Raw genomic sequence first — 12,903 nt, 5'->3', positions numbered from 1 at the left:
GTTGAGTGGATTACGTCAGCCGGCTACGCTGGCCTCAGCGTGACGCGATTTCAACGGCGCCCGCCCGCCGACCGATGCAGGGCGGCGATTTACGATAGAATTTGACTCCACCACTTAGCAGCGGCGGACCATCATCGCAGGTTCCGTACGAATCCGAAATCCAGTCAAGGCCTTCTTCAACATCGAGCATCGCGTTACGGCTTTGGATTCCAACCAGTACTTCTCTGGCTAGCATCCTGCCACTCGAAACGATTTAATGCGATTAATCTGGTTAGACCGTCGTTTTCAGCGTTTCTGCGCAGCGCACGCATCCCCCACAACGAACTGCTTCTCCAGCACCACCCGGATCCTGCTACCACATCCAGAAAAAGCGACCCGGCTTTGCAACGGTCAGAACTTTTCCTCGAGCATTGCTGGTCATACAGATAGCGATCCCACACGGAAATCGAGTACTCTTACCAATTCCGCAGAGTCGTTTTCCTCCTCGCGGCCGCCGCTCCGGCGCGCCACCCGCTCGATAATCGCCCTCCCGTCGTCATAGTCGCCATGTTTAGAGCCATCTGGCGCCGGCCCTGGGCCAGGAATAACCCTCGGTTCGATGTCGTACATCTACACAAAACCAACATCCGGGAGCCATGGCTCAGGTTAGTGGTCACCGGATACACTGCGTTGTCTCGCTCCGTGTTATCCTGACTTTTATGCTAACAAAATCGCTCGCTCCGTATAGTCGGAACCTAGGAAAATGTACCGCAACATTTGCCTGCGCATATATCATGCTCTACCTCTTCGAAAGAAAGCTCGCCGAAATAGACATGGAAAGTATTCAAAAACATGAAGAAGACCTTCACTTCCCCGGAATCTTCCTGCCGCTTCCTCACTTCGAAGTCCTGACCCAGCCCAAGGGTTTCCCTCGGAACGGGCCAGTATGGGAGCGATACACGCGCTTTGTGGAGGACGAGTCGCGGCGACAAGCGGCTAATGGTATGCTCTCCTAATATGTTGGTCTAACTATTATCATAAAATCCACGTCACTAACATTCGGCGCTTCTGCTTTGCCTCAAAATAGTGGAGATCATGGACAAAGTTAGCAATGCATACAAGGCACCTGGCACGCCATGGGTCAAGAGATTTGGACCACCTCTATCAGTCAACGCACACCTAACCATAATATTGCCCGGTGGCCCCAACCCAGAGCCTTACCAGCTGGGAATGGTCTTATTAGACGACAACGAGGGACCCTTATTCCGCAGGCGCCTCGTCACACGGAACTACTGGAAGAGAGTTGAACGGGTTTTCCATCCACAGGCGCTGTTCATGGCTTCCTTGGCCTTCATGTCTTGTCTGTGGGACACAACAGTCGTCGAAGTCAAGCAGGCCATGGGCGTAGAGACGGAGCCTGCGAAGCCGGCGCAACCACAGCAGTGGTCACTACGCAACGTCCCGGTCTGGAGTCCTGACCCTCCCAAGCAGCCTCAAATTCGTATCTTGGGACCCTTACCCACAGGCTTGCCTCCGGCATTTGGTACTTCGAAGCCGGTCGTGCCACAGTCAACGCGCCCAGGGGCACCCAAATATGATGGTGCTGGGAAGGCATCCTCCTCCTCTCCTTTGCCCCTTGTAACGCCCTCTGGGATCAGTCCGCCTACTGGCGAAGATAATTCGCAATCCTTGACCAAGAACACGGATAAGGACCAACAACAACAACCGCGCCCCGGCTGGACAGACGAGGAAGGAAACCCTCTCATGCCCTTGTGGCTTGACTACATGGCCAACCCGCAGACACATGCACCCCTGATGAAGAGGATGCAAACAATATCGCAGGCGCCTCGGGCTGCGTTCTTACGAGAACTGAGCAGATACCCGGCATGGCGACCTCAGAATACGCACGAATATCCCCCACAGGGTTCCATCAGGCTTGTTGGCCCTGTGGTTGTGACCACGCCTGGCGCGTACGTTCACCTGGAGGTATCGTACTGGTACGATCCGGCTACCAGAAAGGTGATTGATCAGGGCTCTGAAATCAGCCTCAAGGCTGTGGGGCACAGATGGGACGCCAAAAACCCGCAACAAGTGCAGTCGAAACCGACGGCCGACAAGTGGGAGCCTGTCCAAGGCACAGAAAAGAACGTACAGCCAAGAGAGCCCCCAGAACGCAAGGAATGACCTTGATAAAAACCCAACTCAGCTCTATTTGTTAAACCACCAAAGTTTGTGCTGTCTTGAATTTTCATTTGTGTTCCTGTCAATCGCGACCGCAGTCGAGTGGATTTGAATGAACGACAGTAGATTAGGCACAGCGAGATACCACCAAAGCATTGCATTACCAGCTATCATCTTTGTGGTTTGTGGTCAAGCCTTCCAAGTGAGAAGAAATGCCATGATTCACCAAGATCTTGTGCTACCGTTGGACAGTAACTGATTGGACCTCCAACGACTTGACAAAAAATACACTCTATGTAATGCCGGGCCATGGGCCCATTCACAACCCAGTGGGCGTCTCCCGCCTCCACGGGGTCGCAACTAACATCGCTGCCGTAGCCGGTCTTGTGTTAGCTCTCTTGTCTCACCTTGCTTCACTATAAAGACAGGATGAACCAATTCGATGCCTGGGATTGTGCGTTTTTTTTTTTCTTTAGCGCAGAATTCATGGTACAGGAGAGCCTTTGGTCTCGGTGCCACGACAGGGTTGTCGGTTGGTAGTGGCATGTAGGGCAGCGCTCCCGGGCTCACGTGTATAAGAATTTTTCAATTGCTTCATATTCGCCGCATGGTTCCCCTCAGGATGTGGGAAAGGCGCAACGCGACGATATAATTATAATAATCCTTGCAAAGATGCCTCCTTTCAGAACAGTATCAGGCCACCAGTTCCCTTGGCCTGATGGGGTAATTAACACATGACCCTTATCAGGTTCAGACCCCGGTCGCATGTTTAAGCAAACAGCCGGTTTCCACGCACCAAGCCATATCAGCTGCTGTGCGATCCCGAATCTTAAGTCTGGGCGGCGGCAGGCACCCGAGACCTTGAGCACCGGACCAAAAGCGAATCGGGCGGCGCGGGCGCAGACTATCCGAGATATAAGCTGCGAAGGGGAGTCATCTGGTAGAAAACGATGACGGCTTTTGAGCCATGAAAATGGATCAGCTCGGATAGATAAAAAAGCTAGACCTACCAATAAGATCATTTCCTTGATCCAACGATCTGGGGAATGGACCAGGGGTAAAAACTGATCTGCAAACTACCGGTACGAAATATTACTGAAGAGACAGCCACGGCAGCGACTGGAGATGGCCAATACGAACGGGGGCTTGCGGACTGGGCTGGAGGGCTGCCAATAGCAACCACTTGACAGGTATACTTGTGGGTATCAATCAAGGCGCCACGACACAAGGAAACAAGTGCCGAAAAAAGTAACAAAGCGTCTCGAGGCTTGAAGTGGCGGCAATACCCCGTTGCCCCTGCATGGAATATATCGATTGCTCATGCTTAAATTCAGCCGAGCCCGAAAAAAAAAAATTTAATTCGGCTCAACACCGAACCAGTACCATAAATGGCAGACTCTGGATTCGCCCCCTCTTCTTGTCTCACCCGTAAACGGTTGAATAGTTGCCTTCGTCCGGCCTTTGGCACACGGTGAATAGTACAGTAGACCTTGTGGGTGATCCGAAACGGTTCAACGGAGCTTACCGCGCCAGGCTGCCAGGATTGTGGACAAGAGAGAGAGAAAAAAAAGCATAGATTAAGGTTCGCTACGCCAGGCCTAGATAGCCAATGAAGAGACGAAAGCAATGACGAGAAGAAAAAAACAACCCTCCTTGATGGGGCCAAGCCACGGCATGCAATCTCCGTTTTTTTTTTCCCCCTTCCTTGCAGAGGGTTGAAATACGATCGCAAGGCTGAGAGGGCGGGCCCGCTATGCCATGGTTCAAAGGTATCAGACATGCCACCACCAGCAGCACCACCGCAGCGACCCTCGGCTGTCCAACCTCCTCGCCATCTGTGCCGCTCTCTTCACAGTCGCGGCGACCATCATGTTCACGACAGCGCTGCTCCTGACCCTCGCGGGCGGCGTCGCCCTGGTGACGCCGGCGCCGCTCAACTGCCCGATCCAGGGGGCCGCATTCCCCAAGCCGCGCGACCTGGCCTCGTCGCCGACCATGCAGGCGGCGTTTCGCAACCTGACGGCGACGTTTGAGGCGCAGGCGGCGGGTGCCGGCGGGGGCGACACGTCCTTTTCGGTCGAACTGTGGTCCGTATCCGACCCGGGGGGCAGGGCGCCGTTCGAGTTCCACCACACGGCACGGGAGCTGGCGGGCTTGGAGAACAACGCGGGGGTCAAAAAGGTCGACGGCGACACCGTCTACCGCATAGGCAGCCTGACCAAGGTCTTTACCGTTTACACGTGGCTGGTCGAGGTGGGCGACAAGGACTGGAGCACGCCCATCACCAGGTTTGTGCCCGAGCTGGCCGAGATTGCCATGGACGAGGCCGAGGCCGTCAAGCGGGACCCCATCATGAGGACGAACTGGGAAGAGATTACCGTGGGGGCGTTGGCCAGCCAGCTTGCTGGCATCATACGTGATTGTGAGTGCGAAAACTGCCAAAGAGATGAGATGATGTATGCAGACGTACTCGGAGTGCCCATGACTGACTAGATGGCCGCAACCATGTCAGACGCCCAAGTAGGAGAGATGGGAACGACGTTGGACGCCAGCACTCGCGCAGCCCTTGGCCTGCCACCATTGCCACCGGCCGACATTCCACCTTGCGGGCCGACCCGTCTGTGTGATCGCGAACGTATGTCTTGTCGCTGGGGGGGAAACTGATCAGTGTTTTGGGTACATGTCTTGGGGTTTGCTAACGAATCTTTTACACGGTGTCCAGAGTTTTTTCAAGGCATGGGCAAAGTCCCGCCGCAGTATGGGCCCAACAAGGCCACCGTCTACTCGGACACGGCCTTCCAGATCCTTGCATATGCGCTGGAACATATCACAGGCAAAACATACGGCGACATGCTCCACGACTCGGTGCTGGCGCCGCTCAAGCTGAACAGGACGTACCTATTCAAGCCCGACGACTCGGTTGGCATCATCCCAGCCAATGGCAACAACGCTGCTGCTGCGACGGGGTGGTCGTACAGCATTGGTGAAGCTGCTCCGTGAGTTGTGAACAAACCCCAATCAGGCATCCGCTGGCGGCGCACACAAACAAATTATGCACCCCGGCTGACACTCGTCAACACACAACAGTACAGGCAACATGTATGCGTCCTCATCGGACCTCTCTCGCGCGGGGCGCGGAATCCTGTCGTCGGCGCTCATGACGCCAGCCCTGACGGGGCGCTGGCTCAAGCCGGCATCGCTCACGTCGGAGCTGATCGCGGCGGTGGGCTACCCCTGGGGCGTGCGACGCATCGACCTCTCGCGGTCGCCGCGGTACAAGCGCGTGACCGACGCCTACAACAAGGCCGGGCGGATCGGCAGCTACGCGGCGCTGATGGCGCTGCTGCCCGACTTTGACGCGGGCTTCAGCATCATGCTGGCGGGCAACTCGCTCGTGGGCAACCCGACCTTCAGCTGGGCCGACACCATGGGCGGCGTGCTCATCCCGGCGCTGGAGCAGACGGCGCGCGAGCAGGCCGACGCCCTGTACTCGGGCCGCTACCACGCCGCGGCGGGGGGTCTCAACTCGTCGCTCGAGATATCCACCTCGCCCGACCGCCTGGGGCTCGGCGTCTACCGCTGGATCAGCAACGGCACCGACATGCAGAGGGCCGCGCTGTTCATGGCCAACGGCGCCCCGCCCACGAACCCCAGCATCCGGCTGTACCCGACCGGCCTGGAAACGGCGCGCGAGGGCGGTGGGCGCAAGGTGGCGTTCAAGGCCGTCTTCGAGGACCTGACGGGCCAGGCGACCGATCTCATGTTCACCACCGACTGCGGCACCTGGGTCGGAGCCACCAGCGTCGTGGTGGGCGACGTGCCGCTGGACCAGTTCGCCTTCAACCTGGACAGCCGGGGTAGGGTGGAGAGCGTGGAGCCGATGGCCTTGAGGGTGGTGCTGAACAAGGGTGCGTAGGGCGGGGATTGTTTTGGCTGCATGTATGTACACTAACCGGTAATGATGAGTTTAAACTTTTTTTTTTCTTAACGAGACCAGTCGTAATTGCCTACCTAGTTTTTAATTTTGCGTTGTGCCATTTACCACCAAGCCACCTGCACTTACCTACCGTACACTTTACGTAGCACGGGACGTGTCGGCAATGCGGGGTTGCTGTACTGATTACGTCACTTCAGTGCTGCTTTTTGTCGCGGAATCTTTTCCGAGATCCCCTGAAGCCAGGCTGTTGCTGCCCTGTTCAGTTCGGAGCTGCAAGAAAACATGCAACACCCCCAAGACCGCATGCTGTCCGATCCTACAAAGCTTTTCTTTTCTTCATCGGGCTCGTAAGTGGATGATCGCCAGGGAATACATGCAGGTGTGCCACAATTGGCAGCCGAGGTCCACGTATACCATGTATGGGGTTTTCTACACCAACATACCCAAGGTAGGAGGAACGTGGCAGGAATTCGATGGCTTTGCGTCCAATTGAAATTTTGATCTACCTAATCTTGACTTCAACACTGGATTTACCTTAATTTTCCTTCAGATCCAATGCACAGGCGAATCGAATCTCGAGACAGGGTCTCGTGCATGTTGCGCACTCTTGACACTGCATACGCAAGACCTCCACTTGTCCGACCATTTAGGTACACCGGACGGCATGCACCTTCAAGTTTTAACGTCTCGGGGTCCGCGGGGACAGGTACTGAAAAAAAAAAACTGCCTTGACTGCGTAACCATTATGAGATGGCTCTTTGGACTACCCGAGCGGATAGGCAAAAAGAAACAAGGACCCTCCCTGTCTTGCTGAACCTCGGTCGAAGGACGAGACGCTGGTCATCTTGTGAAGACGTGCAATTGAGCAGCCAAACAGCGATTTTTTATCAGATCGAGGCTATTGATGCAAGATGTTAACCCCAACAGCATATCTAGGAAGGTACGTACCTACCTAGTTGGCGGGCAAACCGAAAAGCAAGGTCAGCCCTGTCTCAGCTAAAATACGCCACCATGGACATCTGATACTACAATCCTCGGCAACGCTACGTACCCAAGACAGCTTGCCAGCTCCCAACTGGGTGACTACCTAGTTGGGTACCCTGCATATCTCAATGAGTAGCTAAAGTGCCTTGGCAACCTTAACAGGCCCTTTACCACGACCGCTCGGCTGCTTTTTCTGTTGAGCTACCGGCAGATGAATAGCTAGGTACATTTGACCAAAAGCCCAGAGGACGCAGATTAAAAACCCCAACAGCCCCAACTTTGCAAACTCTTGTTTAATGTACATGAAGACATAGACTTGCAACTGTTCTGCATACTACTTCAATCTTGGGATCGTTTTGCCAAGTCGAAAATCCATTGCCCAATCTGCCTCCAGCATTCTACCACCTGCTTGCTAGTGCACAACCATGAACGGCACACACAATCCTGACAGGGCGGTCAATGGCGTCCACCGGAGCAACGGCACCAACGGCACCAACGGCACAAGGGCCAACGGTGTCAATGGCACCATGACACACGAGGATTACGACGTCGTCATCATCGGCGCCGGCATATCGGGAATAAACTCTGCCTACCGTCTGCGCGAAGCCTTCCCGGACCTCAAGTTTGCCGTGCTGGAGCGTCGCAACGTCATCGGAGGCACCTGGTCCTTTTGGAAATACCCGGGCATCCGCTCCGACAGCTCCCTGTCCGTCTTTGGCTTTTCGTGGCACCCCTGGCCCCACGAGGTCGACTTTGCCCCGGCCCACCTGATCACCGAGTACATTGAAGACGCCGCCAAGACCCAAGGGCTCGACAAGCACATCCGGTTCGGATACGACGTCCAATCCAGCTCCTGGTCGAGCGATGAGCAAAAGTGGACGCTGGAAGCAGAGGTCCACCACCAGAGGCAAGGCGGCGATGATGATGATGATGATGTGCGTCACGTCACGATCAAGACTGGGTGGGTCTTTATGTGCAGCGGCTACTACGATTATTCCAGGGCACGCGAGGTCGACATCCCCGGTCTCGAGAGGTTCCAGGGCGAGGTGGTGCACCCGCAGTTTTGGCCCGAGGAGACGGACTGCACGGGCAAGCGCGTAGTGATCGTCGGGTCGGGCGCAACGGCAATCACCATCATGCCCGACATTGTCGACAAGGCTGCGCAAGTCACCATGCTGCAGCGCAGTCCGTCCTATGTGCTGGCGCTGCCCAAGAGGGACCGCATCAGAAACCTCCTCCGGCGCATCTTGGGCATCCGCCTGGCGAGCAAGATTGACTTTTGGCGCCGCTGCCTGCTGGAAGTGATCTTTGCGCAGGGGTTCCTGCTAAACTTCCCCGAGGCGGGGCGCAGGTACCTCAACATGGAAGCAAAAAAGAACCTGCCGTCGGACTACCCCGTGGACGTGCACTTCAACCCGCGCTACAACCCCTTTGAGCAGAGGCTGTGCATGTCGCCGGACGGGGACTTTTGGCAGGCGCTGAAGCGGCCCAACTGCCAGGTGGTGACGGCGACCATCGACTCTTGCGACGAGGGGGGCTTGGTGCTCAAGCAGGGGCCCAAGGGCGTGCACACGCCCGAGAGGCTGGACGCGGACATGATCATCACGGCGACGGGGCTGTACGTGCAGATGCTGGACGGCAAGTCGCCCGTGGTGGACGGCAAGGTGAAGCCGACCAACGAGAGCTACATCTGGCGCAGCTGCATGCTGGACGGCGTGCCCAACGCCTGCTCCATCCAGGGCTACGTGGCCGGCTCCTGGACCCCCGGCGCCGACGTTCGCATCAAGACGGTGCTGGCCGTCATGAAGCACCAGAGAAGGGTCGGCGCCACCTCCGCCACCCCCTACATGACCCCCGAGGAGAGGAGGAGCATGCCCAAGCGTCCCGTCATCCCCAACAGTTCGACCTACCTCAAAGAGGCGAGGAGTCGTCTGCCGTTGGTGGGTGATAGGGATCCGTGGCGGTACGGGTCTAATGTGGCCGCGGATATGTGGCAGTACTATACGGGAAGTGTCACCAAGGGGATGAAGTATGCGATGTCGGGGAACAAGGAACATGAAGACTGAGAATGCAGTCTTGTGAGGGTTTGGGTTTGGGTTTGGTTTTTCTTGGATGACTTGTTATTTTATTTTATTTTCTTGTACACTTTAGTAGTTGGTGATTGACGGTACAATTGTTTTTTGCTGTAGATGGTTGGATAAGGTAACTACCTCAGGCAGGTATGTATGTATGCAGCTTTGCTAGGTATCATGAAAAGATACAAATCAAGACTCAACTTAACCCCTAACCCTGTGCTTATGTTGACACTCGAACCTTAATTTTTCGTCAGAAGAGAACAAATCTTTTGCCGAGCTTTCCGTTCTTTTCGACGTTTGCTGCTCACCATAGCAAACCAAAGCCTCAATTCACAGCCGACAAAACAAAAACAGTCGATTCGTATAAAAAAAAAAAAAAAAAAATGGGATCCAACGACATCGCACCGCCGCACGTGCCCAAGCACGTCGTCCCGGTCTGCAACCTGCTCCTCCAGGCGGGCGGGTCGTGCTGGACGGCGGCGTACGCGCTGTACCTGGTGGAGTCGCGGCGGTCCAAGTCGTACGGCATGCCCATGTTCGCGCTGGCGCTCAACTTTGCCTGGGAGCTGGTGTACGCGCTGCAGGTGGCCGAGTCGCGGCTGGAGCGCACCGTCTTTGCCGTCTGGGGCGCCATCGACGTCGGGCTCGTCTACGGCGTCGTGCGCTTCGGCGACCGCGAGTGGGGCCGCCAGTCCCCCCGGGTCGCCCGCCACCTCGGCGCCGTCTTCGCCGCCATGCTGGCCGTCGCCCTCTGGCTGCAGTGGAGCTTTGCCAACTGGTGGATCGCCAACGACGTCGGCAGGCGCGAGGGCAAGTACTACCGCGGCGTCGTCGGCCCCGACACCACCGAGCTGGGATTTTGGACCGCCGCCTTTTGTCAGGCTTACTTGTCCGCCGCCAGTTTGGCGCAGCTTGTGATTAGAGGGCATTCTGGGGGTGTCAACTGGTGGATCTGGTGAGTGAATTTCGGGTGTTGGGATCTGCATGGAAATCCATGCATGGATGGATGCCGACTGACATTTGATCGTCTCAAAATCCAGGGCATCCAGGCTCACCGGCTCCATCGTGGGGCTTTGGGCCAACTACAGCTGGGCCTGGTACTGGTGGCCCGAGGCGCACCCCTATGTCGTTTCTGAACCCTCCATCTTCTTCTTCGGCGTATCCATGCTCAGCGACCTCATCTACGCCCCCGTCTTGTGGAGGACCCGCGCCACGGAAAAGACCCTAGCAGACGGCAGCAAGATTGCAGGGGACGCACAACCCGACGGCAGCTCAGTCAGGACGAAAAAGACGCTTTAATGCGCCCTTTGATCCATGCAAACAAAAAAGGAGCCACGACTAGTGCCACTGGTGTCAAGGTAATTAGTTGAATTGGGAGAGGAACACGTGAAGAAATAACATTAATATCAGCGCTAGCGAGGCCACGAGACCCGCCCGTTGAGCAGCCTCTTGGGTATATATATATCGTCCAAAAATCCAAAAATCCAAAAACTCATACATATGAAACAGAAAACGAATCTCGCCTGTGTATCTGCCCTCCCTGGAGCACATACTTTTGCGTCTCTTGCGTCGTGTCCAACCTGCTCTGCTGGGTTGGTTGTGTGCCGTTCGAGTATCCCTTGCGGGTGGACCTGATCTTGTCGCGGACCAGGACGCGAAGGGCCGGGATGGATGCTGCTATGATGCTGAGCCCGATCTCGAGGTACGAATAGATGAGGAGTTCGGAGGCGGCGACTGTTGAGAGAGAGATGCCAAGTCAGCTTGGTGTTGTCTACAAGGGCTATCAAGTGGGAGGGTAAGAGAGCACAAACACTTACAGGTAAAATCACCAGCAGCCAAACCGGGTATGTATGCTGCCTTGACGCAGGCGGCCACTCCAGCACTGTCACTAGTCGTCAGCCCGCTGCTATCTCAAACGCAAAAAAGGAGACAAAAAGAAAAAATAGGCCGCAACATTGACTTACAACACACCCAAACTCATGGCCGAGGCGATGCCTATCTTCTCGGGGAGCCTCATCTGCAAAGACAAGACAATCTTCCACGGCACCAAGACCAGCATGATGTCAATGGCACCCGAGTAGGCGGCCATGACGATGGACATGATGGACTGCTCGGCCCTCCAGCAGTCGCCGGGCAGCATGGGCATCCAGACCTTGGCGGGCGGGTTGCACTGGAACCACTGGCTCAGCAGGTTGGCGGTCATGGCGAGGTTGATGGTGACGATGGCGAACCAGACCAGCACCCTGGTCAGGCGGTCCGTGGCGATGCGCAGCAGCGTCATGCCGAACGACGTCTTGCTCAGCTGCGCCGCCAGGATGGACGTCGTGCCCGCGACGTTGGCCAGCAGCGTGAGGTCGCCCAGCCGGCTCGGGCCCACCGCGAATATGTGCTTGCCGCTGCCCAGCGAGACCATGATGCTGTTGACCAGCGCCGTCGCGTACATGCACACCCACGACACGAGCAGGATGTAGTCGTCCCACCACAGCCCGCCCTCGGACCGTGCCACCTTGGCCCAGAACCGAAGCCCCATCAGCAGCAGCGCCACCGCCGTCGTCGACCAGGCAGTCGCCACAATCACCAAGCCCTTGTCCTCCTGTGCCAGGGCCCCATTGATGTTGGCGTCCATTTTCTTGTTATTGTCTTATTGTCGGGTTTCTTTTTTGCGCTCAACTATTCGGCAGGCGGGGAAAAAAGGGACCAAATGCCCTTGGTTGGGTCATTGGGAGACCGCTATCTCGTTTGGACTGAAAGACAAAGACAAACAAAAAGAAGAAGAAAAAAAAAAGAAAGATGGGATGACGGCAACCAAAGGATCCAAAGGGAGGGTCGGACGAGGGGGGCGATCAACAAGCGAGTGGCGGCATGGCCAAACTCTAGATATACATCACCCAGAGTCAAGCGGGACAGATTGACGATTCGGGGGACCCCCCCCCCCCCCCCCCCCGGGGAAAACAAGGGTCGGTTCAAGTTTGGGCGTTGGCAGCCGTTCGGTTGAGGGGAGGGGTTCAGAAAGCCGCATCTGAACCGCGAGGATGATGGGGGGAAAAAAAAAGGCAGGTAGGTTGAACAAAATTGTGGAAGGCATTGTATACGTGAAATCCAAACCAGCTACAGAAATCCCGAATCCCTATGCGCAAACCCCGGGACATGGATGAGAGCGGTAGCATCGCCGCGATTTGTTTCGCTTTCAGATTGAGACCGCCTTTTTTTTCTTGTTCTTATTTTTATTTCCTGTTTCCTTTTCCTTTTTGACTTTTTTTTTTTTTCCTTTTTTTTTCCCCTTCTCATTTGATTTGGGATTCAAGGCTTGGGGACGGAAAGATCCACTCAGGTTCACACTCTCACGTTGCATTCACTGTTGATTAAACTTTGGCACTGCCGTGCTACATCGCAGACTTTCTTTTTGTCTCTGTTTCTCTGGCTCCTCTGTTTCTTTGTTTTCCCTTTTTTTTTCTCCTTTTTCCCGGATTCACCACCCAGCCCATGCACAACACCAAAATAAGCTCGTCCCCAAACCGTAGCTGTTAGGGCTGCTGACTCGCGCCCGTCCTTGTCTCGGCTCGTCTCAAGGTCTCCAACCGGCCATCGCCCCGACAATGCAACACTCCACAAAAAAAGGGATTACGTTTTGACGGCAATCGAAACCACTTAAACCCCGGGGGGGACAGGGCCCATGGGGGGTTTTATTCTCGTCGCTGCCAGCCATGCGTTTTAACCAACCGCCCGCCAAGCTGGACTCTGTCTGAA

General features: G+C 55.8%; 5 protein-coding genes across 5 annotated transcripts; 4 read left to right on the top strand and 1 right to left on the bottom strand.

Annotated features, from left to right (window-relative positions):
• Window positions 1–86: 86 nt before the first annotated feature.
• MGG_10743 (uncharacterized protein) lies at window positions 87–3,032 on the top strand. The gene is made up of 3 exons (XM_003713240.1): window positions 87–644; window positions 728–981; window positions 1,067–3,032. Exons 1-3 carry the CDS (start codon window positions 547–549, stop codon window positions 2,161–2,163), a joined length of 1,449 nt encoding a protein of 482 aa, XP_003713288.1. The 5' UTR covers window positions 87–546; the 3' UTR covers window positions 2,164–3,032.
• A 669-nt stretch (window positions 3,033–3,701) lies between these two features.
• On the top strand, window positions 3,702–6,076 carry MGG_10744 (beta-lactamase; the record flags this gene model as incomplete). The annotated part of the gene is made up of 4 exons (XM_003713239.1): window positions 3,702–4,582; window positions 4,673–4,795; window positions 4,883–5,156; window positions 5,248–6,076. Exons 1-4 carry the CDS (start codon window positions 3,919–3,921, stop codon window positions 6,074–6,076), a joined length of 1,890 nt encoding a protein of 629 aa, XP_003713287.1. The 5' UTR covers window positions 3,702–3,918.
• A 702-nt stretch (window positions 6,077–6,778) lies between these two features.
• Window positions 6,779–9,365, top strand: MGG_10745 (monooxygenase). The gene has a single exon (XM_003713238.1). It carries the CDS (start codon window positions 7,507–7,509, stop codon window positions 9,145–9,147), a length of 1,641 nt encoding a protein of 546 aa, XP_003713286.1. The 5' UTR covers window positions 6,779–7,506; the 3' UTR covers window positions 9,148–9,365.
• Window positions 9,366–9,418: 53 nt separating this feature from the next.
• Window positions 9,419–11,130, top strand: MGG_10746 (uncharacterized protein). Its single transcript, XM_003713237.1, has 2 exons — window positions 9,419–10,111; window positions 10,197–11,130. The coding sequence occupies exons 1-2, from the start codon at window positions 9,540–9,542 to the stop codon at window positions 10,453–10,455; spliced, it is 831 nt and encodes a 276-aa protein (XP_003713285.1). The 5' UTR covers window positions 9,419–9,539; the 3' UTR covers window positions 10,456–11,130.
• MGG_10747 (uncharacterized protein) lies at window positions 10,649–11,782 on the bottom strand (the record flags this gene model as incomplete). The annotated part of the gene is made up of 3 exons (XM_003713236.1): window positions 10,649–10,890; window positions 10,974–11,038; window positions 11,121–11,782. The coding sequence occupies 3 exons, from the start codon at window positions 11,780–11,782 to the stop codon at window positions 10,649–10,651; spliced, it is 969 nt and encodes a 322-aa protein (XP_003713284.1).
• Window positions 11,783–12,903: the final 1,121 nt, after the last annotated feature.

The sequence above is a fragment of the Pyricularia oryzae genome, chromosome 2, assembly GCF_000002495.2.
Source record: "Pyricularia oryzae 70-15 chromosome 2, whole genome shotgun sequence".
NCBI lineage: Eukaryota > Fungi > Ascomycota > Sordariomycetes > Magnaporthales > Pyriculariaceae > Pyricularia > Pyricularia oryzae.
Note: the sequence above shows the minus strand (reverse complement) of the source record. Positions and strands in the feature narration are given on the sequence as shown.